We start from the raw sequence: 16,345 nt of genomic DNA on the forward strand, positions 1-16,345 counted from the left end.
ACATATTCCTCAACACAACTTTGGTAAAGCTTGAGCGGCAGAGTTAATATAAAGTGGGTCGCACACCGGACGACATGGCGTGTTCTAAAACTCAAAACAATTATTTTCTATAAAGGTATGTAAGCAAACACAGCGGGCTCGCCTTTTCCTGAGGTCGTTAAAAAGTTTGCAGCACAACAGAGCTCAGCTCTGTGCATAGTTTTCCATTAAATTTGACCGAAATCATTATCAAAGGTTATAGATTATTTACTCTAGTCATTACTTGATGATATATTGTGTATAAGTATCTTTCATAGAGTGTACACAATGTATTTTCAGTTACAAGTATGTCTTTTTGTGGTTTGACTGCTTGAATGAAAGACCTGTTCAAGGCTACATACAGGGAAATTCAGTTTGTCGTTCAGTTTGCACAGTTACACCAGTTTCATACACTAACCTGCAAACTCATCAACGGCACTTAGTTTATTATTATTATTATTAATTTTTTATGCCCTTTTTCTCCCAATTTGGAATGCCCAATTTCCACTACTTAGTAGGTCCTTGTGGTGGTGTGGTTACCTCAATCCAGGTGGCTGAGGACAAGTCTCAGTTGCTTCTGCTTCTGAGACCGTCAATACGTGCATCTTATCACGTGGCTTGTTGTGCATGACACCACGGACACTCCCAGCATGTGGAGGCTCATGCTACTCTCTGCAATCCATGCACAACTTACCACGTGCCCCATTGAGAGCAAGAACCCCTAATCGCGACCACGAGGAGGTTACACCATGTGACTCTACCCTCCCTAGCAACCGGGCCAATATGGTTGCTTAGGAGACCTGGCTGGAGTCACTCAGCATGCCCTGGATTTGAACTCACGACTCCAGGGGTGGTAGTCAGCGTCAATACCCACTGAGCTACCCAGGCCACCCCACTTAGTTCATTCTTGAAGAAGTACAAAAATTTTCAAAACTTTGGACTGCCATCAGTTCGTAATGTGTGTGTGATGCCTTGTCCATGCCGCGACCAGCTTCAGTAAATGTTATGTCGCCCCCTTGTGGTCCCCAAAAGCTATTACATCAGACTACACTGAATCGAATGCAACTGGCAGTGAATTGAAAGCACACAAATTAGGCTTCTAATTTAAATGTCAGCTGATGTTAATATATCGAAAATGCATCGATAAAATAACCAATATATGGATATTTTATGACATCCCTAGTTGCTATATTTGATTTGGGCACTGCAAACTGGAGTTGATCAATAAATCGATTTGAGAAAACTGTGAATAAAGGTTTGAATTTTGGATTTCACCACACAAGTGAGCGTTTTGGCTTCAGAAGATTTTAAATATAGTGCATGAGTGGTACTGACTATTTTTACTGTAGTTTATGCCCAGAGTCAGCCCAGAGTCATCATTAGCTTTCATTATATGGCAAAAAGGCATGTGAAGATTGAAATATTTTCTCCTTTTATGTTCAACAAACAAAAAAAATGTAATTATTTCTACCTGAGTTCACCATTATGTCAACTCTGATGATTTCTTCCAATTAGGTTGACACATTACTAATGGGTGAATAACCAGTTATAAAGCAATCAATAGTTTCTTCCTCAGTTAGTTAAAAGTTTTTTTTATTTTCAAGATGTTGATGCAAGACTGATCCATCAAGCAGTCTAAAAGGTTTATATTATCATCGCCCAGCCAAGCATGTAATGTTGGAATCCATTTCAATTTAGTGCACCCTATTTCCGAAAGACTCTGAAACTCAAGTCACAATTCACTGGTCAATTTAAATGACTCCAGCTAGCAGGTAATGTACAGTTGGGGCTGTGCTTTATTTTCAGGAAACCGGGGCAGGTATTCCGCCCCGGAATGTGTTGCCACACCTATTCAGATCACCTATGCTTGTTTAATATGTCAGTAGTGAGATCTGGTCAAGAGATGATGGCAATAAATGCAAGGCACAGTTCTTTATCTTAGTCAGAGGTGGCTTTGAGCCTGTGCTTGTCAATTAAGTTTTTGTGCGCCTGGCTGTGTGTTTGTGATTGAAGTTAAGCCAAATGCAAATCAAAGCAATCTCTAGACAGAGCTTCCTACACAGACCATCCCACTCCACATAATGATCAACTCTGTCACACTCTTGGCCCATTCTGCTCAAGAGTGCTTCAGTTAATACACTGATAAAAACAACTAGCACAAGCACACACACACACACACACACACACACACACTTATGCTGATGCAGCTATCATTATGAGGACTCTCCATAGACATAATGATTTTTATACTGTACGGACTATAGATTCTATCCCCTAACCCTAACCCTACCCCTAAACCTAACCCTCACAAAAAACTTTCTGCATTTTTACATTTTCAATAAAACATTGTTTAGTATGTTTTTAAGCGATTTAAATTATGGGGACACTAGAAATGTCCTCATAAACCACATTTATAGCATAATACCCTTGTAATTAGCAGTTTGTAAGAAGTCCTCGTAAACCACATAAACCTGCCAACACACACACACACACACACACACTCACATGTTGGTTTTGCTATACTTGTGAGGACCCTCCATAGACATAATGATTTTTTACTGTACAAACTATAGATTCTATCCCGTAATCCTACCCCTAAACCTAACCATCACAGAACCTTTTTGCATTTTTACATTTTCAAAAAAAAACATAAATTAATATGCCATTTCCCTTGTGAGGACCACACAAAAGGTCCTCACATCCAGAAATGTCCTCACAGAACAGGTTGATTCTCAATACTTGGTCCTCACAAGTATAGCAAAACCTGTATATACACACACACACACACACACACACACATCCACCAATGTGCAAACAAAGCACATTTGCATGAGTTTAAGGCATTTGGAGGTGTTGTATAGGAATAATGGATTAAAATACAGGAGATAACAGGATGATTTTCAATGGCATGACTGTGGACAGCATTTTATGTGTGTTAAGGTGTGAAGTCAGCTCTTGTGTGTATCCAGGAGTAATAAACACTCCAGCATGAGCTTCTCTAATGACTGTGTCAGAAACAAAGCTGTTAGTAATGCGTGTTGTGGGTCTGCCTGTGTAAAGAGAATGGGAAATGTTGAATCATCAGTCACACACACACACATGCTGAATGTTCTGTTGAATGGGGAGTGTTTTAGTAAGTGCATAAGCAAACACACAATCAAATAATCAAAATAACAGCATAAGTTGAAATGTGAGTGTGTGTGTGGATGTGACATGAAACTTTCATACACTTACAAATATATATATATATATATATATATATATATATATATATATATATATATATATATATATATATATATATTTTTTTGATAGTAATATATTTCCAAAATATGAATTTGCATGTAACCTGAATATTGACAAAATTCATGTTTTTTTTCTTTCGATCTCCTGTCTACAAGCCAGTTTTCATTCAAAGTAATTCACAGTATGTCCACAAGGGGGCAGAGTAACACTCCAGTCTACACAATCACTCATTCAGATTTATAGGGTTAATCTTAAGAAAACACGTTTCACTTTAAAATCAAAAGAAAAATGCACCATTTTTATTTTCAATTTTCATTCTGTTAGATTCTCGTTACTGTAATACAAATATATTTTTGTTTAAATCACCATGAATAAAAGGCAGTTCAACAAATTCTACCATAATTTATAAAAAGTCCTTCACATTACTGTAATGACAATGAGACATTTTTTGCATTACAGTAAGGAGAATGGGGTGGAGCATAATTGTCATGAAAATAATGTTGCATTGTGACAATGGTCCTAAAAATAGGCTTCATTTTCATCATGCAAACTATAATTTCAAATTTCTTTCTTATGACTTGTGTGACTTATGTGAAATATTCACCCTTTAGGCCTAACTGATCTGTAGCCTATAATGGTATTGCTATGTCTGAGCACAATCTCTCCATGTAAAAGCTATTTTACTTCACATAATAAATCAAACAATTAAGTAAAGTATATATTGACTTACTTGGTAGCAGACATTATAGATATATTATGAGGGTGTATATTTTTCATGTTGTCAATTGTGTACTAGGGCTATAGTTATCGTGCTACTCAGTATTCATTCTGTATTCCTCTTCTTTCTATCAAGGTAAAACAGTCAAGGAGGAATCTGACCTGTTCGTTTGTGTTTTTGCCTCGTGTCTATTTGCCCGCGGCAACTAGACTTTTTTACTGGGATGTTTACTGTGCACGTGCGTATACGTGTATTGGTGCTTGTGTGTGTAAGCACTACTATATATATATGAAATAAGGAGAGAAAAAAAGACTGTGAGTTCGTTGGTGGTTTCTGTGAGTGTGTGATGTGGTTGTGAGATCACTTCGAGCCCAGGGGTAGGTGAACTACAGTAAACAGTGTATCAGTCCCATCACTGTGGCCTCACTGCCTGTGTGTGTGCGGGGGTGCCTTTGAAGAACAGGGGCTGCATCGGGGCATGAGGGTGGATATCCTCTCTGAAGCTGCCCTTCTTTTCCTCATCCCATCTCTGTTTCTCTCTTGCACCTCTCTGTCAGTCCTTTCATTCAGTTCTCCATCTACGGCCCTCTCTGTAATTATACCATCTCATCACATCTTTTTTTCCTCTCTCAGTTTCATATTTATCTCATCATATTCATGCCTATATTTTCTGCCTATATGGACTATTCCTTATGTCCAAATGTGTAATTTCATCAATCAATTTCGAATGCAAATTCCAAATAAATTATTTGTTCTTTTGATAATTAGGTTGCATGATTATTAGGTAGAAATCATGCATTCACACACATTTAAATTTGGTCAGTCCAATTGAGTTGCTTTTTCCGAATAAAATTCTGTCAATTCTGCCTACCCTATATATATACTGTATATACACTAAAAGTTTTGAAACACTTACTCATTCTTTATTATATATATATATTTTTTTTCACATTTTAGAATAATAGTAAAGTCAATTAAAACTATGGAATAACATAAAAGGAACTATGGGAATGATGTTGTGACTAAACAAAATCCAAAATAAACCAAAACTGTGTTATATTTTAACATCTTCAAAGTAGTCACCCTTTGCCTAGAATTTTCTGAAATGTACTCTTGACATTTTCTCAACCAACTTCTTGAGATATCACCCTGGGATTCTTTTTAAACCATATTGAAGGAGTTCCCATCTATGTTAGGCACTTATTGGCTGCTTTTCTTTATTATTTGGTCCAAGTCATCAATTTCAAAAACTTTTTTTTTTTTTATTAAATTTTAGATTTATAATGAAATAAATTAATATGGTGGCACAATTATATTTTTGTCTACAAAACTAATTTCAAACATTTAAGCATACGCCTTCAGATCAAAAGATTTTTAAGATCATGAGAAACATTTCGGTCAAGTGTTTAAAAACTTTTGACCGGTTGTGTGTGTGTATATATATATATATATATATATATATATATATATATATATATATATATATATATATATATAAACACTCACTGAGAACTTCATAGGAACAATATGGTCCTAATAAAGTGCCTGACATGGTCTTACGCTGAAAGCTGAGGCTGCTTGTACTTCTTGGCTGACAGAAGTAGAACCCGACGTGGTCTTCTACTGTTGTAGCCCATCTGCCTCAAGATTTGACGTGTTGTTCATTCTGAGATGCTATTCTGCTCACTACAATTGTACAGAGTGGTTATCTGAGTTACCGTAGCCTTTCTGTCAGCTCAAACCAGTCTGGCCATTCTCCGTTGACCTCTTTCATCAAGAAGGCGTTTCCATCCGCAGAACTGCCGCTCACTGGATGTTTTTTGTTTCTGGCACCATTCTGGGTAAAAACCAGCCCATCTGGCACCAACAATCATGCCATGGTCCAAATCACTGAGATCACATTTTTTCCCCATTCTGATGGTTCATGTGAACATTAACTGAAGCTCCTGACCCGTATCTGTGTGATTTTATGCACCTCACTGCTGCTACACGACTGGCTTAATAGTTAATCGCATAAATAAGTAGGTGTCCAGGTTTTCCTAATAAAGTGCTTAGTGAGTGTGTATATACTCACTAAGCACTTATACTATATATATATATATATATATATATATATATATATATATATATATATATATATATAGTATTAGGCTTGGGATCAATGCCTTTTTCACACAACAATAATCGGAAGATTTTCCCGATGATTATCGATATATATTGGGATTTTTTCAGATATAAATAGGGCTGCTCATTGCACAATAGTTTTTGTCTCTTCAGACATATTTCTCAATACAACTTTGGTAAAGTGTGAGCAGAAGGGTAAATTAAAGGGGTCACACATCGGACACGACTGGCGGACAACATTCTAAAATTCAAAACAATAATTTATTTTCTGCTAAAGGTACGAACACACCACCAATGCTCAGCATCAAAATTATGAAGTGCCACGGAGCGCAACTCTCATAGTTTTCCATTAAATTAGACCCAAATCATTATCAATGGACAAAAATTGTTTACTCTAGCCATTACTGGATGATATATTGTTTATATTTATCTTTCATATAGCCTACACCAATGGTTCCCAACCCTGTTCCTGGAGGCCCCCCAACACTGCATATTTTGTATATCTCCCTTTTCTGATACACCCAATTCAGGTCTTGGAGCCTCCACTAACAAGCTGATGAGTTGATTCAGGTGTGTTTGATTAGGGAGATATCCAGAATGCGTAGTGTTGGGGGGTCTCCAGCAACAGGGTTGGGAAACACTGGCCTACACAATGTATTTTCAGTTACAATTATGTAGTTTTGTGGTTTACCAGCTTGAATGAAAGACCTAAATACAGAGAAATTGCATAATAAACCGTCATTTCTAATTGTTCAGTTTGTACAGTTAAACCAGATTCATTAACCTTATCATGCAAACTTATCAACATTACTTTGTTCATTCTTGAAGAAGTATGAAAATTCTCGTTTCTTTGGACGCCCATCTCCTGAGTGTGTGTGTGTGTGTGTGTGTGTGTGTGTGTGTGTGTGTGCGTGTGTGTGTGTGTGTGATCGTGACCGGCTTCAGTAAATGGTATATCGCCCTCATGTCGCCTCCAACGCTATTACGCCAGACTATTAAACAGAGGCCAACTGAGTGTATTGGAAAGCACACAAACTGTACTTCTAATTTAAATGTCGACTAATTTGAATATATCGATGCCTCAAAAATATATCGATAAAACAATGTGCCGATCAATAATTGATATATCGATATTTTATGACACACACACACACACACACACACACACACACATGGTGCTTTTAAATTTAGTATTTAGTAGCACGACTTGTATTTTCTTCTCCCTTGGATGAATGGCTTCAGTATTATTCTAGTTGTAAGTCACATTTTCGAAATAAAAGCATCTGCTAATTGAATCAATGTAAATGTAAATATAGAAAGTTTTGTGTCACATCTCAGGGCACCAAGTGAGCCAGGAGTGCCACTTTAAATAATAGTTTTATGATATTCCTGCTTCCACCCCTTGACCTGATCCATGTCTTTCCCTCTTTTTCTTCTGTTTCCTCAGGTTCTGAACATTGTTTGAGGAAGCGAGTGTAGACAGAACAGGAGATAAGGAAGAGGACATGGCCGGCTCACAGGAAAGAGAGTAATCTGAGAGGCCAGAGAACACAGGGCAGAAAGGTATTGGTTCTTGATCCTCGCAACCTTCAACACAGAGTGATGAGAAAGAATTGGACTTCTTATTTTCAATGCTCTGTTTCTTTGTCCCGGTATCATTCTAGATGAAGCTGTGGGGGCGGTCAGTGGTGCCGTTGCAGGTTGTACTATTGGTCACCTTGGTAATGTGGTCGTTCCAGTCAGTTTTTGCGAGTACACGGAGTCTACGGGGACATACAGGTATGCCAAAGCCCTGTTGGCTTAATTAGCCGAATCGCTCTCATTATTGTACATGAGATGCATTGCAAGTCTCAAAGCAGACTGATCATTGATGTTATGACACCAAACAACAACAATGCATAATGAGCAGCCAATCATTGCGTACTACAGAGAAAGTCAGTGAGCCTTACAACTTCAGCTTGTTTTTGCAGCTTATAAAGGACATTTAAAAATGTTTGACCTCTTATATAAACACATTATTACTGCTATTGTCAATGCTGTCCTATTCAGGAAATTAAATGCAGGTTGTTTGCACCTGTTCCTTATTTAAGCGATAGTACTCATTTTCTGCAGTAACAATAAAACGGACAGCAGCAAAGTCACCCCCTTTATTAGAGTTTTAAGCAGAGGGACAATTCAATAATGACTATTAATATGTATGATCTTAAATGCTCCCCCCCTCCACACAAACACAAACACACATACTGTACATATAGACCCGTCATTAGAAAAAAAGACAGAGGGAAACTAAAATAATGTCCACTTCCCCACGCTAATTTGCTAATTGATACCCACCAGCTAACTAATTCTAATTTGCATAATTCATGAAAGCTTCCCTCATGGCGACAGAGTGACCAGCAGTACATAAATATTTTAGCATGCCGAAAGGTCAGACTCTGGCTCTTTCGCTGAATCATTCATATTATGCAAAGTCCTTCCCCAATGTCAGTGTTGCTCCAGCTAATTATCACACTTTCTTTAATTATGACTTCTCTTTGTTTAGTTGTTGCTAATGCAAGGTGACCTTTTTGCTGGCACAGAAATGCCACCAGCATTTCAAGCCGTTCTTACCGATGATGTTACTTTTCAGTCTGATGGATAAAAGAGGTTAAAGTAGATGTCATCTGGACTTTCAGACCTGTCCATTATTTGAAGGGGGATCCTAGCTAACTGAAAAAATGAATAGTTTGTAATTTAGACATTTACAGCAAAACAAAAGAACAGGGCAAATTCTTTTCACTTGGTTTCACTTTTCTTGGTTTCACTCCTTCTTTATTTGCTATGTCAGGACTACAAAGCTTCAGAGTGACTATTTGCACTTAATGTAAAACACAGCATAGCCATTTGCACCCTCAATAGTTTGGTGGAACCAGATAAAACTTTGAATTAAGCATTTTGGATAGAACATGTGTATTGTAGGGTAGAGCATGTGTATTGATGTATTTACATGGGCAACCCGAGTTCTAATCTGGCTTATGACATTGTACTACCCCACATCCTCATTGTTGTCCTCATCACTTCCTGCCTCCGCTCTCAATTTTCTATTAAATCTAAAAAATGAAATGAAAACTGCATATATATATATATATATATATATATATATATATATATATGCAGTCCTGTGCAAATGTTTTAGGAAGTTTCACTTTCTGTAAAGCAAGAATGTTTTAAAAAATAGTGCCATGAATAGTTTTTATTTATCAGTTAACTTCCTACAATGTGATAAAACTAAAACAGTATTGATGTGATGACCTTTTGCCTTTAAAACTGCACCAATTCTCCTAGGAACACTTGCACAGGGGTTTTTCAAGGTTGTTGGCAGATAGATTGTTCCAAGCGTCTTGTAGAATTTGCCACAGTTTTTCTATGTATTTCTATCTAATGTCCCACTTGCTTCTGTCTCTTCATGTAATCCTAGACTGAGAATGATGTTGAGACCAGGGGCAGGTTGCACCAGCTTTACATAAGTTTCAACTTAGCCTAGTTGTGGCGTAAATGGGCACTAAGTCACAATTTACGCACTACTAAATATTTAAGTGTTGCACCATTAAAATTAGGTAGGACATAACCCTACGTATAAACTAAATATTTACGGAAACCTCAGACCAGGAGTAACGGATGGAATAAAAAAGCTGATAATTTATGACATCAATGAGCTCATGTTTTGCATGAAAGGCATCAATCATTTCGACATACAGTATGATGTTGACATTTACACTCGTTTACATTTACGAGAGAGAGAGAAAAAACTTTTAAGGGGCTCTTCAGCATGAAACCGATCTAACGGTGCAGAAGTTTCAACACATTCAAAATATACAGTATGTAGGATATTAAAATGAATAAATGTCTACTATTTCATCCTGTTGTATTAGTATTTATTTATCACCCCTTATTCACAGGGCAAATATACTATTTATCAAATCTACTTTTCTTACGTTTCGTATATTAATAGGGATATAACTGATTACAGCTGACAGTTATGTGAGCAAACAAGGTTTGAACATCAACTGTAACAAGATCAAATTGAAGTTCATGGCTTTTTAACACTTCTGTTTACAAATTTGAAGGCTGTTTATTGGATCAATGAATGTAAACGTCATATTATGTGACTACGCATTACTTTACGGAAAGCTTACAACCTACTAGTTAAGTCTTGCCTTAAATACAGGTGGTGCAATCAAATTAAGCATTGACTCAACTAGTCCCAACTTACGTGAGACCTTACGCACAGCTGGTGCAACCCTACCCAGGACTCTGTGGGGGCCATACCATCATTGCAGGACTCCTTGTTCATCTATTCTAGTCTATTTGCAAAAGGAATGTTTGAAAATCTAAAATTGATATTTCCTACTAACACCTAAATCAAAACAACAAAATACACATTTGTCTTAAGACAAAATGTTTGTGAAGCATTTAATGTGCCTAAGAGTTTTGCACAGTACTGTGTATATACGTACATATACAGTATATATATATATATATATATATATATATATATATATATATATATATATATATATATAATACATGCACATACTATCTTCCACTATTTATTTATACTTTTATACTACTGTCACAAATATTACCTTGAGAAAAGCAATTCTTCATTGCAGTACCACTTGTGACCACATGGTGACTCTGAAGCTCTATAAATACCTAAACAGGACTAACCCTTCGTAAGTCTGAATGAGAAGCAGTAATTGGATATTTGTTGGGTTATATGGGTTTTAAGTTCTCCTGCAGAAACATGGACACAAATGGTAATGAATGGTCTGAATCTCACCCAAACAAGGCAAAGGGCCATTGACAGATGGTTGACACTGAAACCAGACACTACAACTAACAACCACTTTTTCTTGTCTTATGTGTCCTGCCATGCATGTCCATGCTTGTAGGTAAATAGAGACAATAGAGTGTGAGCTTCTTTGTTCCTGTCTGCTTTAATAGGCCCTTACATAGGCAACACAGAAGGCCAGTAAAAGTCTCTATGTGCATTGCATTTAATGAGTACACACACACACATTCACAAACATTCCTGCATGAGCCGTTTGTGGCCATTTTCAACACATCGCTCCAGCCGCTATACAGTATGACAAAGTGAGTGACCTGGAGCCAAAGGCCACCTACTCGGAGAGCTCATTTGTGTTATGTTAGCTGTGTTTTTTTGTCTGCACCAGTCTTTGCTGTTGTTTCACTCTTGACATAAAGATTAAACACAGTTTCAAATGTCAATGCAACATTTTTCCAACCTGTGATGACATTTGACATATCCGGTTAAAACGAACAGCTAACCAATGACCTGGAGCTATTACCTGACCTTGGTAATGGAGATATGTGGAAAATGTCAGCTGGTTTCAGATACTGTAGTGGTCTTGTTAGAAAGCTTGTTAGTTTCATTTTGTGTCACGTTGCACTTTTTCTTTTGTATTTGACATTCTTCTGTAACTGGATGTCCTTGAACACTGAATTAATTGTTATCTGAGGTGTTATTTTATGAGATTCACATTCAACATCTTACTTTCATTTAGGCATCATGTGATTCATGTTAGCATAAATAACTTCGTTATGTGCATTGTGAAGTGTAAAGTCAGATTTGAGTGAGTCTAGCAATTGTGTCAAAGTTCATAGATCCTTTTTAGCTGTTGTTTGCAGAATAATGATCACGATGTCTCGTGATCTCCTATGAGTTTTAATTTTAAGCATAGAAAATTGGTCCAAGAACAAGCACAAGAACAAGAAGCCTTAGTCTAGGATTCTATGCTTTCCATCGCAGTCCTGAGGGTTTCTTGGGAGTCCCTTGCAGATGGTCGATGTGATAACCATTAAGTGTCAGTGGATGTACTATCTGGACAAGTCTCCTTTGTTCATTTTATTGGCCAGATATAGGACATCTCAGACTCCTTGGCACCAGCAGAGCAGAGTTTTTAATTTATGATGTTGAGGAATTTCCGGTGTGGACTGCAGGGCCTCTATATTATTCTCCTAATCATTTTTCTGCCTCCAGTCCCTACAATGTGGAACAAATGGTAACTTGATTATCCCTAGTATGTATATGGGTCAAAAATTGCTGGCTACTTTTTGACTATATTTTTTTACATGAAGTGGTCTTTTGATCTGCTACTCCAGGTATTTCCCAATGAAGGTGTCTTTTACCATGTGAACTGACTTTTTTTAACATTTAGTTGAATATTTTTTAAATTATAAGAGAATTTGCATTAGTACCCCTAGAATGCATATGTGGGTCTTATATGACACATATATGTTTACTATGTTTACTAACACTGGTATTACTCTTGTAATACAGTGATTGTTTTCAGTTTCCAATTGTTTTGTAATTAAATATATGTTAAATACCATGTTCCCTATCTGTCACTCACTCGACGTTGTGTCGATGTAGTGACACTAGGGGTCACTCTTGGGAGCCCCAGACACATCTGATCTTTGAAAAAAGGCCAATGGGAATTGGTGAGTGGAATTTATGGGTATAAAAGGAGCTGGCTTGCAACCACTCATTCAGATTTTTTCTTCGGTGCCAAGCGGTTGTGTTCAGCGAGCTGAATCCCTCTGCTGTTCCATTCATCTCTGAGAAAGCTGTTGGATTTACGGTGCATTACAGTGGTTTCTCCCCCTCGTGCACTGAGTGCAGAGAATGCCCCTGAGACGTGTCCCTTCTAAGCGCCCCTGAGACGGGCGACCCAGGGACGTGGAGACCCCCTGCAAACTTGGAGCTGGTAAGAAGTCTACTCTATCCCCCAGTGGAGGGCCGGGAGAAGAATATTTTGTTCCCTTTTCTTTCATTTCGCCGCATGCCTGAGGGGCTGCGGTACCCGCATTCTCAGAAAAAGAGCGGTTTCCTCACTCCCTGGGTCACACACCTGGTGTTTACTGCCGTCGTTATCACGATCGCCGGACACCACACAGTTATGGCAGGCACAGCGCTGCGGAGGCGGGCCCCCCGCCCCTGCGCACCCAGCTGTGGCACAAAGACACCCACACCCGGGCGGTTGTGACGGATTATGAGTACGGCTCCCCTCCTCCCCCGTCACTGACCGGTCCCATGGTGGGTACCCAGAGCCAGGTAAGTGCTTCGATGTCTCCCAACTCAGCACAGCCACGAGCTCGGGGCTCAAGCCCCCTCGACGTGGTGCCGGTACGTCTGACGTGATTGTCCCCTTGGTCCCCCTTGCTTGGAGCTTGGAGGCGTGGCTTGCGCTTCCCAACCCGTCGCGATGGCTGACCAGGACCGTCCGACTCGGCTATGTGATTCAGTTCATCAGGCATCCACCCGGGTTCAGCGGCATCTGTGTTACCTCAGTGAAGGGCTACTACCCTTCTGCGCAAGGACATGATAGAGCCTGTCCCTCCAGCCAAGATGAAGAAAGGGTTCTACAGTCCCTACTTCATCGTACCCAAGAAAGGCGGTGGGCTGCAGCCAATCTTGGACCTGCGAGTACTGAACCGGGTCTTGCACAGACTCCCGTTCAAGATGCTGATGCAGAAACACATTTTAGCAAGCGTCTGGCATCAAGATTGGTTCTTGGCGGTAGACCTGAAGGACGCTTACTTCCACATCTCGATTTTACCTCGGCACAGGCCCTTTCTGCGGTTCGCCTTTGAGGGTCGGGCGTACCAGTACAAGGTCCTCCCCTTCGGTCTGTCCCTGTCGCCTCGCGTCTTCATGAATGGTGCAGAGGCAGTCCTTGCCCCGCTAAGGGAAGTGGGCATCTGCATCCTCAACTATCTCAACGACTGGCTGATCCTAGCTCACTCTCGAGACTTGTTATGTGCGCACAGGGACCTGGTGCTCAGGCACCTCAGCCGATTTGGGCTTCAGGTCAACTGGGAAAAGAGCAAGCTCTCCCCGGTACAGAGCATCTCTTTTCTCGGGTTGGAATTAGACTCAGTCTCTATGATGTTGCGCCTCACGAGCGAGTGTGCGCAGTCAGTGCTGAACTGCCTAAAGTCGTTCAGGCGGAGAACGGCGGTCCCACTGAAGCAATTTCAGAGGCTCCAGGGGCGTATGGCATCCTCGGTGGCGGTCTCGCCACTCAGGTTGATGCATATGAGACTGCTTCAGCACTGGCTTCAGACTCGAGTCCCAAGATGGGCATGGCGCCACGACAAACACCGCGTGGTCATCACGCCGATCTGCTGCCGCTTGTTCAGCCCTTGGACGGATCTTGCATTTCTTCGGGCAGGGGTCCCCTTACAGCAAGTGTCCAGGTGCGTCGTGGTTACGACAGACACCTCCAAGCGTGGCTGGGGCGCCATGTGCAGTGGGCGCGCAGCCGCAGGCTCCTGGACAGACTGCATTGGCATATCAACTGCCTCGAGTTGCTGGCAGTATTTCTCAACCTGCGGAGGCTTTGGCCGTTGATCCAGGGCAAGCATGTGTTGGTCCAGATGGACAACATGGCAATGGTAGCGTATATAAATCACCAAGGTGGTTTACACTCGCGTCGCATGTTGCAACTCGCCCGCCATCTCCTCCTCTGGAGTCAGCAGTGACTCAAGTCATTTCGAGCCACTCACATCCTGGGTGAAATGCGCTGTCGTGGCAGGTCATGCTCAGGGGAGAGTGGAGACTCCACCTCCAGGTGGTCCAGCTGATTTGGAGTCGATTCGGTCAAGCGCAGGTAGACCTGTTTGCTTCCCGGGAGTCCTCCCACAGCCCGCTCTGATATGCCCTGACCGAGGCTCCCCTCAGCACAGATGCACTGGCACACAGCTGGCCACAGGGGCTGCGCAAGTATGCGTTTCCCCCAGTGAGCCTACTTGCACAGACCCTGTGCAAGGTCAGGGAGGATGAGGAGCAGGTCATCTTAGTAGCACCCTACTGGCCCACCCAGACTTGGTTCTCGGACCTCACACTCCTCGTGACAGCCCCCCCCCTCCGGCGAATTCCCCTGAGGAGGGATCTCTTCTCTCAGGGACAGGGCACCATCTGGCACCCGTGACCAGACCTAATCTTCATGTCTGGCCCTTGGACGGGACGCGGAAGACCTAAGTGGCCTACCACCTGCGGTGGTAGACACTATCACTCAGGCTAGGGCGCCCTCTACGAGGCGCCTGTATGCCTTGAAGTGGTGTCTGTTCGCTAAGTGGTGTTCTTCCCGACGCGAAGACCCCCAGAGATGCGCAGTCGGGTCGACACTTTTCTTCCTGCAGGAGAGGCTGGTGGGGCGGCTGTCACCCCTCCACCTTGAAGGTGTACGTGCCCGCTATAGCGGTACACCACGATGCAGTTGACGGTAAGTTTCTCGGGAAGCACGACCTGATCATCAGGTTCCTTAGAGGCGCGAGGAGGTTAAATCCTCCCAGACCGTTGCCAGCCCAGTATGTGTGCTATTAGGCCCTTTACAGGTACAGGTGCTCCACATGTGCTGGTTGCCGGTTTATAACCCCGTGTGATGTATCTTCCGCGAGACGGTTTCCCTGTTGGTAAACCCGCGTCTTCCTTGGGCAGAGTTTCCCTCTGCCACAGGTTGCCGTGTTTGTAGAGCTCCGTCCTCTCTGGGTAGGACCTACCATGGGGACTTCTCCACATGCGACACTGCCGACAAGACTTGGTAAGACCATGTGATGTATTTCCACACAATTGCCTACACTTCAGGCAGGCTGTGGTCTCCGCGGTGTCTTCCCCTTGGGAATGGGAATGGACACCCCCCCCCCCCATCACGGACACTTATGGCCCCCAGCTGAATGATTTCCATTCTTCTTTGGGGAGAAAAGAAGAAGAGAAGAGGCCACGGCTGGGACGGCCTATCTCCATTTTGGGCAGTCAACTTGTCCCTGAGATGCGGGGGACCATACGATGCTCGTAGGGGCATTGGGGGTGGTTACGTGACGGCCAGGTGCACTGGCTACAAGGCACGCAGTGATTTGTCCATCTCGCACCGCCAGTCCACGTAACACAGTTCAGCTAATTGTGGCATTTCGTATAGGGACCCCTAGTGTCACTACATTGACACAACGTCGAGTGAGTGACAGATAGGGAACATCCTGGTTACTTTCGTAACCTCCGTTCCCTGATGGAGGGAATGAGACGTTGTGTCTCTCCTGCCACAACACTGAACTACCTGCTGAAATGGCCGGGACCCTGTCTAGGCTCCTCAGCACAAAACCTGAATGAGTGGTTGCGAGCCAGCTCCTTTTATACCCGTATGTCCGGGGGAGTGGCAAATTCCCATTGGCCTTTTC

General features: G+C 41.5%; 1 protein-coding gene across 1 annotated transcript in view; it reads left to right on the forward strand.

Annotated features, from left to right (window-relative positions):
- LOC127426293 (chemokine-like protein TAFA-4) overlaps nucleotides 1-16,345 on the forward strand; it is a 63,032-nt gene that overhangs the window by 14,209 nt on the left and 32,478 nt on the right. The window contains exons 2-3 of the mRNA XM_051673012.1: nucleotides 7,554-7,669; nucleotides 7,771-7,885. Coding sequence (XP_051528972.1) covers nucleotides 7,771-7,885 — 115 coding nt within the window. The 5' untranslated portion in view covers nucleotides 7,554-7,669. The remainder of the gene's footprint in view (nucleotides 1-7,553; nucleotides 7,670-7,770; nucleotides 7,886-16,345) is intronic.

Source organism: Myxocyprinus asiaticus, chromosome 35 (genome assembly GCF_019703515.2).
Source record: "Myxocyprinus asiaticus isolate MX2 ecotype Aquarium Trade chromosome 35, UBuf_Myxa_2, whole genome shotgun sequence".
NCBI lineage: Eukaryota > Metazoa > Chordata > Actinopteri > Cypriniformes > Catostomidae > Myxocyprinus > Myxocyprinus asiaticus.